The sequence below is a fragment of the Ambystoma mexicanum genome, chromosome 6p (genome assembly GCF_040938575.1).
Source record: "Ambystoma mexicanum isolate Mex_15411 chromosome 6p, UKY_AmexF1_1, whole genome shotgun sequence".
In the NCBI taxonomy this organism is placed as follows: domain Eukaryota; kingdom Metazoa; phylum Chordata; class Amphibia; order Caudata; family Ambystomatidae; genus Ambystoma; species Ambystoma mexicanum.
In genome coordinates this window covers 1,495,263,667-1,495,284,976 of record NC_090935.1, presented here as the reverse complement: position 1 = coordinate 1,495,284,976, position 21,310 = coordinate 1,495,263,667, and the positions used below count along the sequence as shown (strand labels likewise).

The following is a 21,310-nucleotide window of genomic DNA, read 5'->3' as shown; positions in this document are numbered from 1 at the left end:
TAGACCTGTACACAACAGTTTAAGCTTGTACCAAACATGTTCCCTCCCCACCTCTTCAGTACTGGCTTGTGCGCAACAGTTTTTAACTGCTGACAATCACCCCGTTCACCGTACTGAGGTGTGTGTGACGGTTTCTACTGGCCACCCTCCAACCTGGCTGACAGAATTAAAAAAAAAAATCACTGAATGGGAAGGGAAGTTTTGATGAACTACGAGGGCATAAGAGTTTGAATGAGGGTGGGGGTGCGCCAGTATACATGTATGCAGGTGTGTGAATTACAGGGGCCAGATTATCAAACCATTGCATTTTTATTTTTCTTGTATTGTTTCCAATGATCAGAGATTAGGGAGAGGTTGTCAGGGCATTGCGTACTCCCAACTCACACCTTACACTACAATTCCTCCTGCAATATACAGTCCTTCATTCTTTTGTGCTGCTTCTGCATCTTGCATCCTTTCTCCCATTCTATCGCACTCTTCCCTCATCCTTTTTCCCAATCTGCAGCTCACTGCCTCTTTCTGGCCAACCGCTTCCTCTCTGCTTTCTTGCTCACTGACCACACACTCCCTCTACTTTCTGTACCTATGCTCGCTCTCAGATTTCTGGCCCACAGCATCACTGCTTCCTCTGCTCTCTTGTGCAGCGCTCCCTCCTCTGACCCACTGCTCTCCCTCTGCTTTCTTGCCTATCACTTCACATCTCACCCATCACTCTCCCCCTCTCTCTCTCTCTCTCTCTAGTGTAACCATTTTTTTAAATGTAGATTTTGACCCAGTTCCTCAAATAATGGGGCATTTAAAAAAAGAACGGAGGATATGCTATTTTTAGACAACCCATTTTTGGAAATGATTAGGTCATCTTATTCTCAAAAGTGACCGGTGCATTTCCACAGGCTTGAGCTGTAGCGCAAATTGTGCGCTGGCCAGCTGCCTTGAATGGTGTTCTGGACTGTTTGACCGAAGTGTAATTATTTGCGGCGGAATTGACCTTAGTCAATTTTGCTGCGAATTGATTTGCACTTCAGCCAAACAACCCAAAATGTACCTTTCACCACCACCCCATCCCCTCCCCTATTTAACTGCTTGGTCGCTGCCGCTTCCCCTGCAACCCTGCGGTGCCAGATCCGTCCCTCTAACGCGGGTCGGATCCGACTCGCAGGGTCCCTTTTTCGTTATTTTCTTTTTTTCTGTCCCCGCCTCCAATTTTGAGGAAAAAGGGGAAAACACTTCTGCAACCACCCTAGACCAAAAATACTGAACATGGGGAGCGGGTGACACCCCCGCAACACATGTTCAGTATTTATAAAAAAAAAAAAATCGATCGAATAGTACTGGATGAAATTGGTCAAACTAACATTCGATAGATTGTTGTAATGAAAATGGGCAGTACTTTGAATAGAATCGCTCTCCCGACAGTGTTCCTCAAGCTCCCAGCGCCTTTCACAGGGACAGGCACTCCAGGTGACTGCCGCTGTAAAATGCGACCCAAAAAAATGCATTTTTATCCTGTTTGAGGAACATAAATGCAAGCGACTCAGCAGCGGTTCATACCTTAAAAGAAATGCATGACAGGGTCAAGAAAGATCCCGTCATGCAGTGGCGGGCCCACATCCAGTGCGCGTAGGGTTGCCCACAATTTCTGCACATTTAAAAGTGCATCTTGCTTGGTAATGAGGAATGTGCTTTTAAATTGACAAACGCCACTTTATTTGATGAAGGAGGTGAAAAAGGCCATCTGAATGGGTGCACATATAAAATGTGCCCATTCATGTGTCCCTTGTGGATTGGGCTGCACTTTTTTGGGGTGCAAGTGATTTCATTTCTTGTGTAAAAAATAAAAAGTTTAGATCCTGCCACCCTGAGTATTATTTTTTTGAAAACAGTGATTTTTGCAGATTTTTTTTTTTTTTTACATTTTTTAAAAAGTAAAGTTTTTTTTTTTTTAAAGATGCTGTTTTTGCACAAAACAGCCGTTTTCGTGGGATCGCAAAATCGCTATAAACTGGAGGGTCTGAATAAGTTCAGACACAGGAGCTTTTAGTCCTTCCTTTTTTGTCTCTGTGCTTAGTGTGGTCTATCGCGGTGGGTGGCTCGCACTGTCGTAGGCCACCATCCCAGATTCCCTGACAGGTGTTTTAAATGGTTAACAGTTTTGTGGCACAGCTTAGGCTGGGACTGTTGCAGACAGACACACTGTCCTGTTATCCCGAACAAATGTTAGGTTTCCTCCTACATCGCGTAGCACCTTTATTCGTTTGGTTATAGATTGGAGTTACACCATGCCCTGCCACAAAGGCTTCTTCCTGAAGTGTGCAATATCATTTCTGGTACTACTATTCAACGTTTGCCAGGTTAGCTTTGCTTATGCAAAGTAGATCTATGAGGCTGTATGTCGGCAGTTCTTGTTTAGAAGAGGAAATGGATGGTCGGCACATTGTTCAGTTCAAGGATAACTGCAGGGCATAACCCTGATGCACTGCCTGGGATGTCAACTATGCATTAACTGTGGTGAACGCTGTGGGCATATTGTAACAATATATTGGTAGACCACCCTTGACATGGGGAGTTCCTTCCCCCACCAATCAAGGTGCCACACAATAAAGCAATGATCTAGTTCAAACTAGCTCCATCTATGATTCATATACATCCACATAGATCCCTGCCCCCTGTGCCAACAATGAGCCAAGAACCAGGCTGGGGTACAGAAAGAATATATATGTATTCAACGAATATTTGCACCAAAATGTTCACACGCGCCACCTACTCTGTGGCACAAAACAAAGCTTCAATAAAAAAAAATACTTTAAGGAACGTTACTGCTGAATTTCACTTTTGTCCATGGAACACATACTAATATACTAAACAACAATTCCACCCTATTGTGCCACAAACCACTTTTATGTCAAAATTAAATCATATCTTGGAACATTACTGGTTCATGAAAGTAGCATTTCTGTTCAAAAGCAATTTTAGACATGCAGCGCGTTGAAGGTTTAATTTCCTTGCACACTTAAAAATGCTAGCAGTTTGAAATCACAAAGACTTTTGAGAATACGTTGAGTTGATAGAACCCTCCTTCCTACTTCATCCCAAAGCGCCACACAATCTTTCTGCAATCAGGGTCACTTTCTCACTCTCAGGCAAGCGTGTGCATTTTTCCAATGGAGCATTACACCAAGTTTAACTTGTCAAAGCCCCTTTCTATCATAACACCAAAAACCCAGGCTTCAGTTATATTCAGCACCCCTCTGTTTAAAGGCCAGGTTTGGGCAGTGGAAACAGTTAAGAATTTTGTTTTTTGGACAAGGACCCACCTTTCCTTTAGGGAAGGCTGGTGTTGACAGGAAAATAGGAATACATTTTGAATGACTCGAACTGCTGCTAGGAAATAGGGCAGAGGTTTCAACCACCCCCACACCTCCCCCAAACTCCCCCAGCGTCAATCTATATGGGAGTGAATTAAATTGTTATTCAGTAAAATATGCTAAGGGTCTACTCAATTTGCCCCCACCCATTATTAAGGAAAACATATTAAGGTACGCAGACCCCCCACCCCACCCCACGCACTTGGTTTGTCTGGACAAGCTACTTACATCAGAAATCTTTTTTTTTTTAATGCTCATGAAAGTCAGCAGGGCTCCTCCTTTGGAGAAGCACAGGGATCTGGTCAGGCACTTCAATCAACGATAGCCACCAGCACCCATCCTTTCATTTGGCTCTCCTTGCAAAAATCCCAACTTCTTTTGTCTTTCTCAATTGCTGTCTCCCATAAATCTCCATCCAGCTTTCAATAGTTGCACCCAGATACTATTTAGGCAGCTGTCATGGCAAGGTTACATTCTGCCCCCTCCCTTCAGTACTTCACTCAGATGATGTTAAGGCAAGTCTGTCCTTCTCTGGCTTGTGCAGCCACTTTTTCACCACCAAGTCCCACCTTTGAAATATTAAAATCAGGAGGTGTTAACTCAGCCTTGAATTTTCATTGGACACCTTATGGCCCACTCCTCCCAAAGGTCCAACCCCTCTCTGCTAATAGATTCTTAGAGTTCTGAAACTGAAATCCTGTGAAGAATGAGTACACCCACCAGAGTTAACCATTTACAATTAAGATTTTTCACCTAAAAAAAGTCACTACATGACAAAACTTTGCAATTTACAAATAAACATTACACACAGTATATATTCCGGTTCGGCTACTCATGGCGGATTTATCAAGAGGACTCCTATGTCAGCAAGATATTGCATGTCCGACTAGTGCTTTTTTTGCACTTTAAACAATTATAAACGTTAGTGTCACCAAATTTACAGGCAGTTACATGATTCCTGAAGTTTTGGTTTTGTGACATTTTCTGAAAAACTACCATCACATTTTCGATTGTAACTTGAGTCCTGAAATTTTGATGAAACTACCTTTGAATAAGCTTTAAAATGACACTGGAATGACCTCGGTGCGACTCATCGTTGCTGAGAAATGAAATATTTTATTTATATCATTATGGTTACATGAACAACGATGATAGTCCATTTAAACAAATGGAAATGTGCAAACATATATGCAAACCTTAACTTCCATTTCACAATTTAGGTTTCAGTTATCTTTAAATACTCCACCAGGCTCTGTACATCTTCTGTCTATTTACATTAGCCTGCAATTACAGTCATTAACCAGTTCTGCCAGTCAAGGTCTGTAGGAGGGATTCTTATCTTTCAGGCCACATGGCTCACCTTTGCCCTCAGAACATCATGAGGCAGTTCTGTAATTTGTCATTCAAATCTTGACTACATCACATTTCAAATTTAAAACCTTGTATTTTTAAGAGTTACACCCATCCAGGTCTTGTTCTGTTGTTGATCAAGTCGCATAGCAACCCCCACCATACTTCCCTTCTGCTATGGCCTCAAAGAGATTGGACTTCTGATAGAGAGCCAAGCAGATATGTAATGTCGAAATGTCACTTGAGGGTTCTGCCTAGCAACTGACTCCTTCTCAGTAAATCAAAACCTACAGTAATACATTTCCTGGGCCCAAAGGGCCTTTTAAATGTTGCATCTGAAAGAAAATACAGCAATTACAATCTGTTCCATTTTATTTTTCATATGAAGCTTTTTATTTATTTTTAATAACTGGCATCTCGCCATCGCTGTTGAAGACCCTTCTCATAATATGTTCATTTTGGCAAGGGAACATTTTTCTCCAAGTCTTTATTTCCAGCTGCAAAATACATATGAAAGGCCCTTTTGAATCAGTGTATTTCTCTTGCACACAGCATTTTCTAAATGAGGCCACTGAAAGTGAAACACTGTTGTGCATTTTCAGCTCCTTGCTGCAGTCTGGTTTTATTTTTCGCATACTCCTTGTTTCAACTGCAGAAAAACACACACTGTGCATTCACTAGGCACCTTGGCTGTGTTAAAGTTTCAAGGATGGCTTTTCATTCTTTATTTATTTTATTGTTCATTTATAATGCGCTTAAAACCAGTGAGTGGTTTCTAAGCGCGCGATCGGGAGTTGAACCCTCGTTGCGCCGCATTGTCTTGCTTCCAAGACAAATGAATTGCCCCTGAGATTCCTGCAAGTGTGCTTTTCATTGACAAATGATATTTCTTTACATTTTGGACCTATATGGCCTTTCAAGTTATGTGATCCTTGGGCTGCCATTAAATCCCACAATGCTTTAAGTTTTTTCAATAAAGTCCATTGCTTTATCTGCATTTAAGCCACTTCAGGATCGCAAACTCTTCCTCATGTGCCTTACCAGACTAGTCACAACACATTTACCATGAGTGTCATGCTGCAAGTGTGTGAAGTTTATTTTGACGCTCAGGACGGAGAGGATTTCAGCGCATCCAAAAGCGTGGTTGTTTGCAACTGGTTTCGATGGTTAGAATGCTTCTATGGCAGGACTGGAAATCAGAACTAATGTGGTGATGCAGCGGTTCAAAATTTACTCTTGAAAAACAGAGAAGCAAAGCACAGGCTATTTTAGGAGCATGTGGCAGATATGTGTTGCCTCAGAGCAGTGCGATTTTGAAAACATGAATCTTGATGAAGTGCTGATGGATACAATTTTGACGAATGCCCTTAAAAAGAAAATTAAATAGATTGTAGACTGGCAGTAACCTGGATCTTATTAATCCAATACAGGTAACCAGAACACCGTTCCCTGAATATGGTCTGTTGCAAGACCTTACTGACTCCACTGTCCAGGGAAGAGACAATACAGTATATATAATCAAGGAGATCAACACTCATATTTTTTCATTGAAAATGGTGACATGTTATTTTTCACAAACAATATACGAGACATTATATTCTGTACAAAATATACACTTTTTATTTATTAATTCATTTAGTGTATAACAGAATACAATTTTATAAATGTTTTCCATTTTTCTTTTTTGATAATAATTCAAACCCTATATCCAGAGTCAGAGAAAGGGGACTCTCTAACCACAAATGCACAAATGAAAAACCCCATTAAACAAACAACTTTACACACAACAAAGCCAAAACTTAAAATTCAACAAACAGGTCCATTTGTTGTGTTTGCATCAAATCCAACATGTTTCTGTCCAAAAGACTTCCGTCAGACATTCATCAGGGGATATTTCATTCCAACCTTTATTCCAGAGTCCACACACTTGAATCCTGGTGAGGGTTCTTCATTTTCAAACACTAAAAACAAAGAAATTCACTAAGCCTACACTTTTCAAAAGGTATTACTCCATAAATCAAAAGTCAGGGTATGCCTTAATTAATTAAGCATCCAAATATGCATTAGTAAGCATATTAGCATAAAAGTGATGCTCACAATACCTGCTATGGATTGCAAATTCAGAATTCCATTCAATGGGAGATATGTTTTCCACAGGGGTCTATAATTTCTTCAAACCCTTCAAATGGGTGCAAGATAGCTACACTGCACAGAAACCAAAAATATATATCACATTTACCATTGGGGTGAAACACACCAACGTTCCAAATATTGCACTGTAATTAAAATGACTCCATTCCATACCTCCCCACACAACGTGTGTTATGAAATGACAGCAACATTAACTTGAGCACTGTATCTCCACATATTGAAGACATCCGTTTTATTTCCTTTTCTTTGCCTTCATCTCTCCAAAGCCTACAACCACTTCAAACAACACGGTCTTGGGTGTGTTTGATTCTCTCTAACATGGGACAGTCGAAGGTTAATATGGGACACCATCCCTTGGAATATCTACATGCTCCTATAGATTTAGAACACTGCTTACTCTGCATAGCACGCCCATGCGTGCGGGGACCCAACCCCGCTATATTCAAAAACTTGGTGGGGGGGGGGGTGGTGAAATTTCAGGCTGGTTTACATAAGACAGCGTTCCGTCTTGCATCAAATTTAGACCGTAATCCAACAGTATCCACCTCGCAAACGCCGCTGGTTTGGCTCCATAATATTTGAAACTGATGACCAAGCCAGCAAAACAAACGATTTCCCAAAATCGTATTCATTAGAGATAGAAAGGGGACTAAGACAATATTCAACACAAAGTCCACAACTACGGCAGCACTTGCCCTCTCACCCATCTCTCTTACTGTGGAATTACACACTCGCAGCACTGAAAGATATGCAGAATTAAATGGACATATTCAGCAGCACTTATATTTTTTTAAAACAACCAACAAAACACAATAGTTAAATCTGTATACCCCTTGATCTCGCCATCTACAGTTACCAAAAATACTATGATTTCTAGTAATATTGACCACAAATACGCAGGTCCAATTCATAGTCATAGAAAGAGGACTGAGGATGACAAAACATTGTGGAAGAAGATTGAAAATAATATTCTACATGTGGTAACATATCCCAGGCTACACAAATCCTTTTGGTACTGTAGTTTATACTGAAAAAATCTAGGGTGGCTCATTGGGGGGGAGGGGGGGATGACAGTGAATGTGTGGGAAGGTATGGAATGGAGTCATTTTAATCACAGTGAAATATTTGGAACGTTGGTGTGTTTCACCCCAGTGGTAAATGCGATATATATTATTGGTTTCTGTGCAGTGTATCTATCTTGCACCCATTTGAAGTGTTTGAAGAAATTATAGAGTCCGACTGAGAAGGAGTCTGTGGAAAATGTATCTCCCATTGAATGGAATTTTGAATTAGCAATCTATAGCAGGTATTGTGAGCATAATCTGTATGCCAATATGCTTATCAATGCATATTTGGGTGCTTCATTTATTTAGGCATAAACTGACCTTTGATGTATCGATTAATTCCTTTGAAAAATAATTTAGGTGTAGTGACTTAGTTAATTTCTTTAGGTTTTTAACTATAGTGTTTCAAAAAGAAGAACCCTCACCAAGAGTCAAGTGTGTGGACAATTGAATACAAGTTGGAATAAAATATCCTCCGATGAATGTCTGACACAAATCGTGTTTTGGACAGAAACATGTTGGCTTTGATTTTCACCCATCCTCACTCCTTAATTAGATCCCTACATTTGTATTCAATAATCCGTGTATCCATTTCAGACCTACGCACTTATCTGTGCATACATAAATCGCCCTCACGAAAGATGGAAAAATAAATGTCACATTTTTTTTTTTAAAGAATAGCTGTGACCACCCATCTACTTGCAGTGGCCTCTGTGGCCCAAGAGGTTAATCATCAAAGCCATTGAATCAGAGCTCACACTCCACATACACTACTACGGGTATCTAACACACGCCTTGAAAAAAACCCCTGTTGGGTCGAAACATGTGTCAACATAAGTGTTAATCATCTTGAATGCACACAGTACACAAGCCTGTTTTCATTGCTTACAAGTGCAGTTGCGCCGATGGATACTAGCAGCATCCCTGATCCAGCACCTGGTTTGAGTTCAGGTCTTTCACAATACTTACTCTAACTTTAATAAGAATGAAGGGCACGGTCTTTCAAGAACTACTCACCAGCTGCAGGACATACTACCCACTACACTGGACTACTGCAGTGATCTGCATATTCTAGTGCTCTCCCCAGTCCTTGCTTAATCGCACACCATCACATTCCCTTAAAATGTCATTCATTTATTCACTTTGTAAATCTTTCAGTCCTCCAGCACCATACCCTTCCTTGTACGTTTATTCATCCACTCCCTCTGCACTGTCATGTCCGATCACACATTCACGACTCGCCCAGTCCCTTGTGTTCCCCAGTCTCACGCACGTACCCAACGGCAGCGGCTCAGCCAGAAACGGGGTTTTCCAGCTGGTAGACCGGGATCCTTGCAACCTTTTCTACATTGGCGGTTGCCGAGGCGATTCCCCCGTGCTCAGCGGCACTACACGGGTGTTTGGGAATCCTCGCGTCACGTGATCAGGAATCCACAGCAGCATCACTTGAGGCAACACCAATCCCTGTCTACATCGCTGGACACGTGACACGCTGCCCACGTCGCGTGACCCGCATCATGTGATTTTCCTCGCATTCAAATGGATTGAGCAAACGCGGAAGCAACGCTTCACTGCTGCTTCCTCAGAGGACTGTTTGGCATTTTGGTATTCTCTTGCAATTCCTGCCTTATCACGAGCACGGAACGTTTACCTGGACTGTCGTTGATTCATTCTTGGATTGAGGAGCAACTTTTGGTTTTCTGGACACTGAATTGGACTTCCCGGACTCTGGTTTAGGTTTTCGACCTTGGATTGTGTTGTGGACTGATCACGGATCAACGATCTTGCTCTATATTTGGCTCAGGTCTGTTCTCAGAGTGCCACAAGATCCTCGCCAGCCTGCTGCTGCCGCCGGTTACTTTCCTGCTTCCATTTCTTCAGAGTCCCTTCCCGTTCCCACTAGGTATTAACCCTACTTCTCACTGTCACTGTGTAATATAACCATTCATTGCCTTGCAGTGGTCGGAGGGTTCTTCCGGCGTTCCCGGTTCCACGCTGGCGACACTCTACACCTGTGGCCTCAAAGATTGCACGAGTAGTGGTTTTACTTCTACTTGTGTGGTACTTGGGGACGGAGGTTCCTACTACCTGCATGACCATCAAGACAGAACAGCACTGTCTTTCCACTCTGTCTACTTTCCCTCTAGCCTCCCACCCCCCCAAAATCAGTCTAGTGGGTTTCTGTGCATGAACTAAGAAAATGTGTTCACCCTACCGCAGCCCAAACCATTTGCTTTGTCTGTGCTAGTTTACTGCTAAAATGGCCTTACATATTACTTAAGGACCCCCCACCCCATTTTTCTTTTTTTTTTTCTTTTCACTTCTTTGCTCTTTCTCGCTGTTTTCAGTTATCCGTCCCTTACTTGTAAATATTACTGTCTATTTTTAGTCTAATTTGATTCGATTATATTTGTTACTTGTTAAATTTTTATTATACTTGTTCTGCTTTGAATTTTTTTTTTAATTGTGCAAAAAAAAACCAAAAATAAATTAAGTCAATGGCTTAGATTTGCTAAGCATGCACCCCATTTTTCTACACTATCTTTTTTTATTTTATTGTTGTTTTAATCAAGATAAAAGAAAATCTTGCTTTATTCAACATTACAATATTAGCAAAAAATTTTGGGATAAAATACATTTATACATAAACATGTAACAGATACATATAAAAACATGAAAGTTAGATTGATTAGCTCCGTTTTTTCCCTAGCTTTTTCATCTTTAGACCGTACAAGAAGTTCAAAATAGCATATCCAACAGCTTTCCTTACAGTATGAAATAGCAAGTTCTATAATTCTGTAGTAGACTCAATGTATGATCCCTCAAATAAAGGCTTAAAAAACAAGATAAGATCCTCTGTGGAAGTAATATTACACATTCTGCACATAAGTGTCTCAATGTTTCAGGAGCGGATTGACAGTATCGGCAAGGCAATGCTTTTGGTGGTAAGATGTTTCTTCTGCATAATACTTTGTGGGTAGGCCATATGTTTAAACGAAAGCGCAGGAAATCATCTCGTTGACGAGAATTTGGAAATAACATTAAATAAGGCTCCACCATATCATAATGCTTCAAATTGAATGGGTTGTCCATGAATGTCTTATACGAGGTGCAGGCATTCCTAGTCTTAATCCAGTCAAGTTTCCATAATTGCTTTTTGGCTGCATTAGGATTTTTAATCAGAGAGAGATCAGAGAAATTCAATTGTATGAGGATTCCCTGCGCCTTCATTCGCCACGTTGTAGGGAAATTATCTTTTGATTTTAACAAGTAATTTGCCGCAATGTACATTAACCCCGCAGAGTTTCTGTCAATTGCCATTAAACATTTCCTATAGAAGGAACAAAGTTTCCATTTGTAGATTGCATATAGTGACAATAAGCCTAACTCGTGCCTCAAAATGGCTATGGGTATCGACATTGATAAATTTAACACACGTTTCCAAAAATGACCTTCCAAAGCAGACCAATATTCATAGGTTTTTATTTAAAAAACATTTCTACACTAACTTGTGAGCAGTCTGATGAAGCACCATATGTGCTAACACAGTGCACTGGGGATTCTGCGGAGAGAGGGGCCCGCGCACAGCAGTACATTCAGGCAATTGGGGTTTACCACAACACGATTGAAAGGACTATAAACGTGTGGTTAAGACGCCTATATTTATTCCCTTACCGCCACCTGCCACCAATCACTGCCAGACATTATTCCAAATAGGAGAACCGCCAGTACAATAACAGACGATTCCAGAGCCTCTAATCTACAATTTTCCAATTCAAGGGTCACCACTGCCCATGAGTCAAGAGACATTGCTTAGCTACTTAAAAAAAAAAATAGTGAAGGCAGCAACACCCGTTTAATCCAAAGAGCCAAACATTAGGTATGTGGTTTTACAAGGAAAACCTTGTAAACTTCATTTCATTCATCAACAAGGGGAAAAACATATCTTGTCCGCCCTAATTACAGAAAAACACCCGTGTAGAAAGTAGGCTTAAATAGTGCATGGGGCAAGGACAGGAACCGAGGAAAAGGAGCAAAGCCATGTCATGACAATCATTTGGGATGACAATGTACATGGACGGTCTCCAGCATAGGGGCCACCCTTAAAGGGTTGTACAGTAGGGGTGTCACGGTGTTAGTTTTATGACGGTACAATAACCTTCTTGCCAAATGACGGTATATCATGGTTATCGCAGTATAGCAGGTGGAGTTAATTAATCTTAACAAATATTTTCTAAAAGGTCATAAATTGTCAGATTTATCATCACAAACAAAACCAGGCACCCAGGGCCAGAATTTGGCTTTTCAACATGCTTTCCACTGAAATGCCACCCCTTGCTTCCACCAAACACAAACACACGTGTGGAGAGGATGAGGTGGGGGGAGCCCTGCTGCCACTGGCAAAGCAAGCTTTTCTTAAGTGGTCATTTAGGCTTTTAGCTCCCCCACTGGCTACTGGTGAAGATGAACATGTTGCCATCTTGATTACCTGCATGCCACAGATCAATGGAGTCTGATGGTAGTATATGCTTGTGCGCATACACACACACACATGCACACGCACACGCACACGCACTCTCTCTTTACGTTACAGCCTTTAGTTTACTTCCGGGCCAAAAGGTGTTCAGTAATCACGGACATGTTACCCTTTGGTATGGTAGCAGGGAATACCCACAGAGATGAGTACATTTCGCAGTGTGACTTATTATATGTAAATTCAATGATAGAACCAGGGAAATCCCCCATTGTCATATGTTTAGAAAACATTATCCATTATAAATATATAAATCCCAAAGCCGCCAACCCAAAGTCCTGGGAGGATAGCTCAGCGGCAACGTGCGTGCCTTGTAAGCAAGACGACACGAAGCAACACAGGTTCGATCCCCGGGTCCGCGCTTAGAAACCTCTGGGTGTTTAAGCACGTTATAAATACGCAACTAAGACAAAAACAATTACGCAACTAAATAAACAAAAACACATTTCTTTAACAGCGCCTCGATGCCCTCGGGCTGGGTGAGCGCTTTTAAAAGAAAATGTAAACAACAAAAAAAAGCAAACCCTTTTCCTACTTGGCACCGTATTTATTCTTCCTATTGCTAACATACTGATTTTGTGTCAGGCACGTGTGGTTTATGGAATGGCATTAAAAACTGCTCAAACTGAAACTAGTTGGCAGACGGCACATCCAACAGTGCAAGACCAAGACTGCGCAGCACTTGCTTACTGCAGCCTTTCCAAATCAGATTGAAAAGCACACCTAACGGTATGAACGGTATACCGGTATAAACAATGTGACGGTTATTATTGTTCGATTAATTGGTTCACGGTATCTTTAACGATATACCGTAATACCGTTACATCCCTATTGTACAGTTAGCTTTCCAAATGAAGCACACCTTGCTATTTCAGCAAGAGGATATTAATGTGCGCCTTCTGCTCCTCTACTGGGACCAACTGTAAATAACCCGGAGAAAGATTTGCACGGGTAACGGAGATGGCGCAAGTGACGATAAAGGGCCCCAAAAGGCCAGGACTGGCCCTCTATCTGTGTGGAAAGGGGTCTCTGAAAAAACTTACTCACAGGTGCAACTGACTAACCAAATATTCACCCACCCAGAAGCCCATAGTGGAACCCAAACCTGCAAGAACGCCTTATCCCAACAGATAACACAACAGGCCCCCCCATTCCGACCCATCGGCAGACTAAAACTCCAATGGTTCAGACTAACCTTAAAACTTCAAGAAGGATGGGACTCCTCGAAGACTTCAACAATCTCCCTTCTCCACCCTCCAGGTCAAACACATATCCAAGTGAAACCATCACAAACCACGTAGAACCAGAACAGGACTTTTATTTATTAGCATTTTCTATTTTCATTTTTAAAGTGCTCACACAGCCTGCGGGCATCGGGGCGCCGTTCCAAAAATTGTTTGTTTTTTTAGTTGTGCAATTGTTTTTTTTTGGGTTGGTTGTGCATTTATAACATGCTTAAATACCCAGAGGTTTCTAAGCAGGGAGCCGGGAATCAATCCTGTGTTGCTTCGTGTCGTCTTGATTCCAAGGCGAACACGTTGCCGCCGAGCTATCCTCCCGTTGTACACTACTGGATTGCGGTCACCATCAGCTCTCCCTTTACCCCACAAGCCTCCCTCCTAGCCCTGCTCTTTTTGCAGAACTACATGCCAAAAGCCTAAAGGTCAAAGCAAAGGTGTACTATACAATTATAATTGTTCTTTTAAGACGCGCTGAAGCGGGATCCAAACCTGTGTTGCACTGCATTGTCTTGCTTCCAAGACAGGCGCGTTGCCCCTGAGCTATCCTTCCTCAGCAAGACCTCTTTACGTTACATTACACCCCGAGGCAATAGGAAGAGCAGCCAGTCAGGACTGGGCAGATGAGGTGGCCACTGACAAATGCAACAATGGGGAACAAGCAGGCCCTTCAACTTAATTAATCAGTTAACTAGAAGAGCTGGAGTTCTGGCCACACAATTGCACCCCAAAGGAAAGGGAGTCTAATGTCTTGAGAAAAATGACCTTTCTGCCCAGAACAAAAAGCTTGATCATCATCTTTAGGATTGTTAAAACAGGAATTAAGTCGTAAAAAAACATGCATCTTCTTATTCTTCAAACTAGTTGTTTACTAAATAATTAAGGGGGGAAGAATACAGTGCTGGAAGCAGGGACACCGTTTGGTGGGGGACTACCCCTTGCTGCCCCTGTGGTCTCACTTGCTACCCCTAAAAAACAATAATAATAAAATAGAAATATATAAAAAAAAAATTTATTGAAGCTCCTGGGCTATCGCCAGTGTCATGTGGCTGTTTGTTTCGGAGGGGCTGCCTTTTTTGTGCAGGCTTCTTAAAAGAAACTTGGGGGTTCCACAAGTCTAACACTTTGAGCAGTGACCCTAAATAAGAAAGAATAGGAATAACAAACAATTTGTCTTTCTGGAATTCTATACAATAATTGCTAGACTCATTAAAGGTTTATTTCAGGCACACTTCAGGGAGTGAGTCACTGATTTCGTCTGTTCTCCAACACCTCAAATTCAGAATGCAGACAAAAACTTTCAAAAAGCATTTTGAGTAGAATAAGCATCCATTTCACACTATACATTTTTCTTTTTGTAAGCAGTATAGCATTTTTTTTCTGCCATTGTCTCTGTTACGATCATCACAAGACATTCCATCTCGTTGTCGTCGGTCACTTGACAAAATCTGTGTGGCTAAAAGGTTGTGTACAGCGTACAAATGTTGAACCATAGCACATAAAGTGGCCCTTGATTTCATTGTGCTACAATTAATGCTTTGTTGTAATGTGCCTATATTTCCTATCTCCATGGCTAGCTGTTCCGGATGTTTGCATGTATGAGTTAACGAGAGCATAGAGTAAGGGACGCCGAGTAAGTGCACTGCTTTCCCTGCGCTACTGTAAATTCTTTGATACAGTTATGAACCCTCGCAATGGTATGTATTTTGCCAACCTCAGAAGCCTGAAAAGAAAAATCCATGCAGGCTTGACATGTGGCCAATGTTGCACCAGACCTGCAGATGAACTGGCCTTAAAGCTCATCTACCAGTTTAATGGTATCCACTACAGAGTGCAATTTGCCTTATGACTTTGAGAACATTTAGACATGGAATTGCTCATTTTACTGTAGCCAGTCAGATAACTCAGTGGGTTGAGCGCTTGCTGCTGCAATGGGTGTATGATCTGCAGGTTCGAATTCTGTGAAGGCCAACTCGGCCTTTCATCCTTCTGAGGTTGATAAATGAGTACCAATACAGGCTGGCCTGGATGATATTGTATGTGCATTGTTCTATGTAAAGCGCATAAATGCTATATAATAACACATCATTATCATTTGGCCGAGGACGTCTGCTTGCATTCACAGTAATTTGGTAATATGGGCCTATACCCACTGATATTAACGACACATAGGATTATCCATTCTTGTATGAAATGTATATCACATGACAGTGATATCATAACCATAGTTTTCATAGTAGGTACAATGCTATGTGATGCCACTTCCTGTTCTGTCAAGGGGTGAAAGGTCATGCTCCATTGCTTCCCGCAATGTCACTTCAGCGTGGGGTTAAAGTACATAACTTCATGTGAGGTCATCAGTGGTAAAGGGTCGTGTGACGTCACTTACGCTTCCCCTGGCATTTTGGTGAAATGATGTCCCTGGTTGGAAGATGGCATGAATCATACATGTGACTTCTAGTAGTGCGCCGCCCGCTACAAAATAAAAGCCAGCAACTCCTTGAAACAATCAGAGTGGGCTAGAAACTTGCTTATGGATTGGAATTGTTGGAAGAGGCATACGCTAAACTGAGGAGTAGCCCACAATGTCTGGTCTTTCACCATGCTCTGAAGTGTTGCCCCTTTACAAAAAAACCTACGCAAGGCCCGAGGAGAGGGGGGTACCCCTGTGAACGCACCTCTGTGAGGAGAGGGGTAGCTAGACGCATGCTAAAAAAAAATACAAAATAAAAATAAAACAAAACACGAAGGAATATAACTCGAGGGTCGGAATTAAGAGCCGGTTTGTTAGAGGAATTAATTTTGCCTTCCGAGAAGGAAGCTATGCGCGGGAGTCACTGAGGAGCGTGAAACAAATGAAAATCACCACAGGACCCTTATGTCGCAAAAAGAACACCAAGGGCCTCCAACAGCAAAGGGAATAGCTGGTGAACACATGCTATGTAAAAAAGTAAATCGTAAGGAGGTGAAAAACAGGTAGTACCATTGTGACGGTTCCCCCACCAGTTCTGCACTTTGGGTCTCTGCACTCTGATTGGCACTACTGCACTCGGAATATATGTTACAAGAGAGGCAACCACTCTGCACTTAACACAGGCCCCTGCTACATGTGCCCCTCCCTGTCCCTCGAACTTCCCATCTGTGCACTTGCACAACCTTGAATGATTTATGAAAACAGCATGTTAAAAGGCAACCAGGAGCCCGACTGACGACCCTTCAGTGTAAAAGTGGGGGTTCACCTGCTAAGGGAAAAGGGCATACATATTTCTCTGGGTGGAGGGAATTTCAGTGCCCCATCACATTTTGCTCGAAGGCCAGACCCTGTTACTTCTGTATATATTTTATGGTGAATATAACGAAAACCACAGAGCACAAACCAACAATGGTTCATAGTGACTGTTTCGACAGTCAAAGTTTCGACTGGTGAAAGTTCCGACACAAAAGTGTTGAAAAAAAAGTTTCAAATTTTTTTTTTTTAAAATGGTGGGGTCCCCCCAAACTGCGTTTTTTTAAGCACCTATTTAACTATACCAAATTAAAATAAACCCTTTACTATTAAAAAAAATAAAATAATTTGAAACTTTTGTTTTTGGCACTTTTGTGTCAAAACTTTTACCTGTCGAAACTATTTTTTCGGAACTTTGACTGGACACCACCACCAATTCAAGTAAGCAGTTAGCCTTACAGTGAGGGTAAACCGAAAGCACTTTTTGCTCCATTTACCCATTCAAAAGCTCTTTACACACAAACCTCAGCAATTATTTGAAGAAACAAGCATTGGCAATGCCAACAGTTTGAGGTTTTGTGTAGGCATGGGAAAAGCACTTGCCAGGCACAGCCCCAGTGATATTAACTGGCTATTAATAGTGTGAATACCTGGGCATCTAATAGCAGTGTCTAGCAAATGCCTAATGCTTATAATCAAGCTAAAATGTTGGCTATGCCAATGCTTATTTTAACTGGACTTCAGTGAAGGACACACAAAGTGCTTATGAATCGAGTGGCTGAAGGCAGACTTGGTAAGACATTTGTATTACACATGCACCGGGTTGACAACTACAATTTAGTCATTAACTCTCAGGGGACTGCTTTGAAAAAAAACACCGGCAGGCACTTTGAGCGCAAAGTTTGATGCTACGGCTTAAATAAAGCAAGCTCGGAGTTCCCCAGAGAAGGTGTTTTGGGCAGGGAAGGGCAGGAACTGGGTGGGAATGGCCAAGGGATTCGCATGGCCATGGGCAGTGGGTGGGCACATAACCAAACACCTCCTACAGGCTGTGTGTCCCTCCTCATATGCCCTTCCTCCCTAGCTCTACTCTAATGCAGTAGTTCCGGCTTATACATCCTAATAGCCCAAACTAAAAACCCTGATATCCAAAATCAGTAAAGTGAAACAACCTCGAAGTCACTGTGTGCCTGGTATCAAAATATACTTCCGGGATGTCACAGCATCCCAGTCCTTAATGAGTGTGAATGGTGACCAACATCTCCTAAGTCCCAAGGCAATAGGCCTGTAATTATAACTTTAACAATGTCACTGACCTGCCCCGGATTGACATTAGGACGTTGATTGAGGGCATTCTACACAAGCAAAATGTCAGCCTTGCAGTCAGAGTTCTGATGACATGTTGCGCGAGATCCTCAAACACACTGAGCAGATGCACCAGCCCACGGAGGCGGCGCTAGAGGGGGCTGCTGGCATAGCAGGACGTCCATCTGGCCCCCCCTTTCCATGGACTCGCCTCCTCTCTCCGAGGTGGCAGAAGTGCGTGCCCCCTACGGTCCAGCCGGAAACGGGCTGGCCCAGGGAGGCACTTAAATAGCCTGGGCCGAGAGGGCCAGGTCTCTCTTCCAGCCCAGTTACCAGCAACCACCCTCCCGCCCAAAAAATTATAGTTCCAGAAAGGAGTAGAAGGAGAATGTCCAGCAACAGGGGATGACAGATAGGATTTTATTTCTTCAAGTTTTGCGCACGTTATAATACTGTTTGACGATTGTTAACCAGTTGTATTTTTTATCCTTGGCGATTGTTGCAATGTTTCTAATTCGGTTTTCTGTCGCAGGGGGAGTTACAAGGGCGGCCCTAGAGAAGGAGGCACGCTGCTGTCATTCCGCAAGCTTAACCACTGGCTGCATCTGCCAGGATGGGGGAGCCGGGCACCGATACCACTTGGGACGGCTCAACAACTGATGCAGTTCCACTGACTAAATGGGAGGGACTGAACTGGCAGTCAGATATCAGGGCGGGTTTGTTCTCGCAAGAGCAGAAATGGAAGTGAGAAGGGCTCACCAGCTTGGAATGGGACCATGTAACACAGAATTGGCAGAGTCACCCGGAAAAGGAGGATATTTTTTAGAGCAGGTATACTTGCGGCCTGAGAAGGGCTGGGACCGCCCGTTAGGATGACTAAAAGCAACCATGTGTGTTCCAATAAAATGTGGTGTTTTTTCCTAATCTGAAAAAATATCCGTCTCTTCTCATTATGTGTGGACAATGTATACGATGCAATATTGGGTAGGGGTTAGGCCCGCTACGCACTACGATGGAATACACCGTTCTTCTGAGTGATGGGAATCTCATGCTGGACACGTGATAGTCATTGCCAGACTGTGCCCGCCCTGGAATACAAACAGCCCTTCTATACTTTCCCATAGGGTGTTTTGGACAAAATATGAAGACCGTGAAGAATGTTAAGGGAATGTTTTCCTTTGCGCGCTGCCAAGCTTGCTCGCGATAAATCACGACGAGGAGCTCAAGATGTGTGGGGATGGGGTGGAAGGGGGGGGGGGTTCCGTCCCTGGGGAAGAGCGGAGGCGTGTGACACGTTCTCGAAGGAAGACTCCCAAAGCACTAGCATAATCTGCAGCCCCGAGTGTGGGAAAGTGGAGAGGCAGGGCCTGCCAAGCGTCGCGCAGAGCGCGGGCCCTCAGCGCTGTCAACTGTTTACACTGGAACCCGAGGCTACGTCATGACGTGTGTGCGAAGGCGGCCGGGTCTTATTGGCGCAACATAACATGAAAAGAGTGCTGCACATTCACTTTCCTCACGAATCCAGGTCTCAATTGACGTCATGGTGACAGGCGAATGAATCCCTCCTCTCAGTCAATCAGTATGTGTGCATTTCTGTTTCGTTGAATTTCTCTTTTTATATTACTCTAGCCAGTGCCCGGGAATGTTACTCATCCATTTGGGCAGAACGCGACGAGTACATGAAACGGTAAAGGCTGCCTGCGTCTCCCTCCCACCACCCCCGTCATCATCCATCACTGCATCACCTGGAGGTGCACACCCGAGCCTCCCACACGCGTGACAGGGAAATAGGATCATGCGACAACGAATGCCAGTCTTGATAGACAGCCAGGCTGTGCTGCTGGCACAAGTAAAGCGTTAAACCCTTGCTGGCAATGTAGAGGCATCCGATGGCGTGCACTGGGAGTACACTGGTTAGCTCACTGGCCATACGTGAACCCGGTGGATCACACCAGAAAAAGCCAGGAACGTGTGCCAGGGAGGCGTCCTATAATGTGTGCATATAGGGTAGTATCTGATTATACAGCTGCTGCCCCGAAAACTGCATTAGTAGTCCTTTGGCTCCATTACCTCATACTTTGCCCGTTTAATGTACAGACTGGCAAACGCCTCACGTTTTCCCATTGCCTCTTTATCAGCTACCCGAATTCCCTCGGTCAGTTCCCACTGATGCTGGCCACGGCCATCGAGCTGCTAAGGGTTATATAATAGCCAGTTGCCGCTATTTCCAAGTAGCCTGCGTACTCAAGGTGCTATGACGTGTGGCTGCCAGCCAGGGCGGTGTGGGGACGAGGGATGTGGCTCTCTTACCGCCATGCTGCCTGGCCCTGGGTGTGCTGCCGCTGCGCTCTGCTCTCCCGCGCCTAGATGCGTGCCTCCTCTCGGCTCCGGCGTTGCAATGAATCCTACATCCCCATGAAAACCTGCGTCTCCTAACGTTCGGCAACCTTCTGTACCCCGCCCACAATTCCGCCCCTCCTCTACATAGCAGAATATTCAGATAAACATGCCTAGAGCCCGCCTCCTGCCCTGCCCATAGAGCCGCCCCATCCCACTCTCCCACATACTACTCACTCAGTCCAACACACCCACATAAAGAGTGACTGATACGCTGTCAAGGCTGCGCGGAAAACAAGTTGGGGCGTAGGCGAAGGGGCTCGTTTGTCCGAAAAGCACGGTCGCCAGCACACCTAGTACTATTTCAAACGTACAGTACAGCAACACAATCATGAGTTGAAGAAACACAGCAAAACACGCACCAAAGTGGCATAAAAGTAAATTTGGGTGCCCCCTGCGAGCCATGCTCAGCCCCCCCCCCCCCGCCCCAATTCAGCAACAAATCATGGGTCATGCCACACTCTGGGACTGCATAGATTACCATGCTTGCGCAAATATGTGTGCTGCTGCAGGGGTATGCCACACACTGCACTAGGAGGAAGATATAAATATGTGTTTTAATACATTGTGCAGCACACTTTCTTAGAAAAATTGGCTAAAAGGCCAGAGCGTTTGCAATTGTTTTGTCGGGTAACACCAATCCAAAACACCAAATGGAAGTCACCAACAGTGCACAGGAA

At 43.3% G+C, this 21,310-nt stretch overlaps 1 protein-coding gene across 2 annotated transcripts in view; it reads right to left on the bottom strand.

Annotated features, from left to right (window-relative positions):
- The window catches only part of SEPTIN11 (septin 11), a 462,217-nt gene extending 441,525 nt beyond the window's left edge, over positions 1 to 20,692 (bottom strand). For both annotated transcript variants that reach the window (XM_069626333.1, XM_069626330.1), the window contains exon 1: positions 20,544 to 20,692. In XM_069626333.1, coding sequence (XP_069482434.1) covers positions 20,544 to 20,549 — 6 coding nt within the window. In that variant the 5' untranslated portion in view covers positions 20,550 to 20,692. The remainder of the gene's footprint in view (positions 1 to 20,543) is intronic.
- Positions 20,693 to 21,310: the final 618 nt, after the last annotated feature.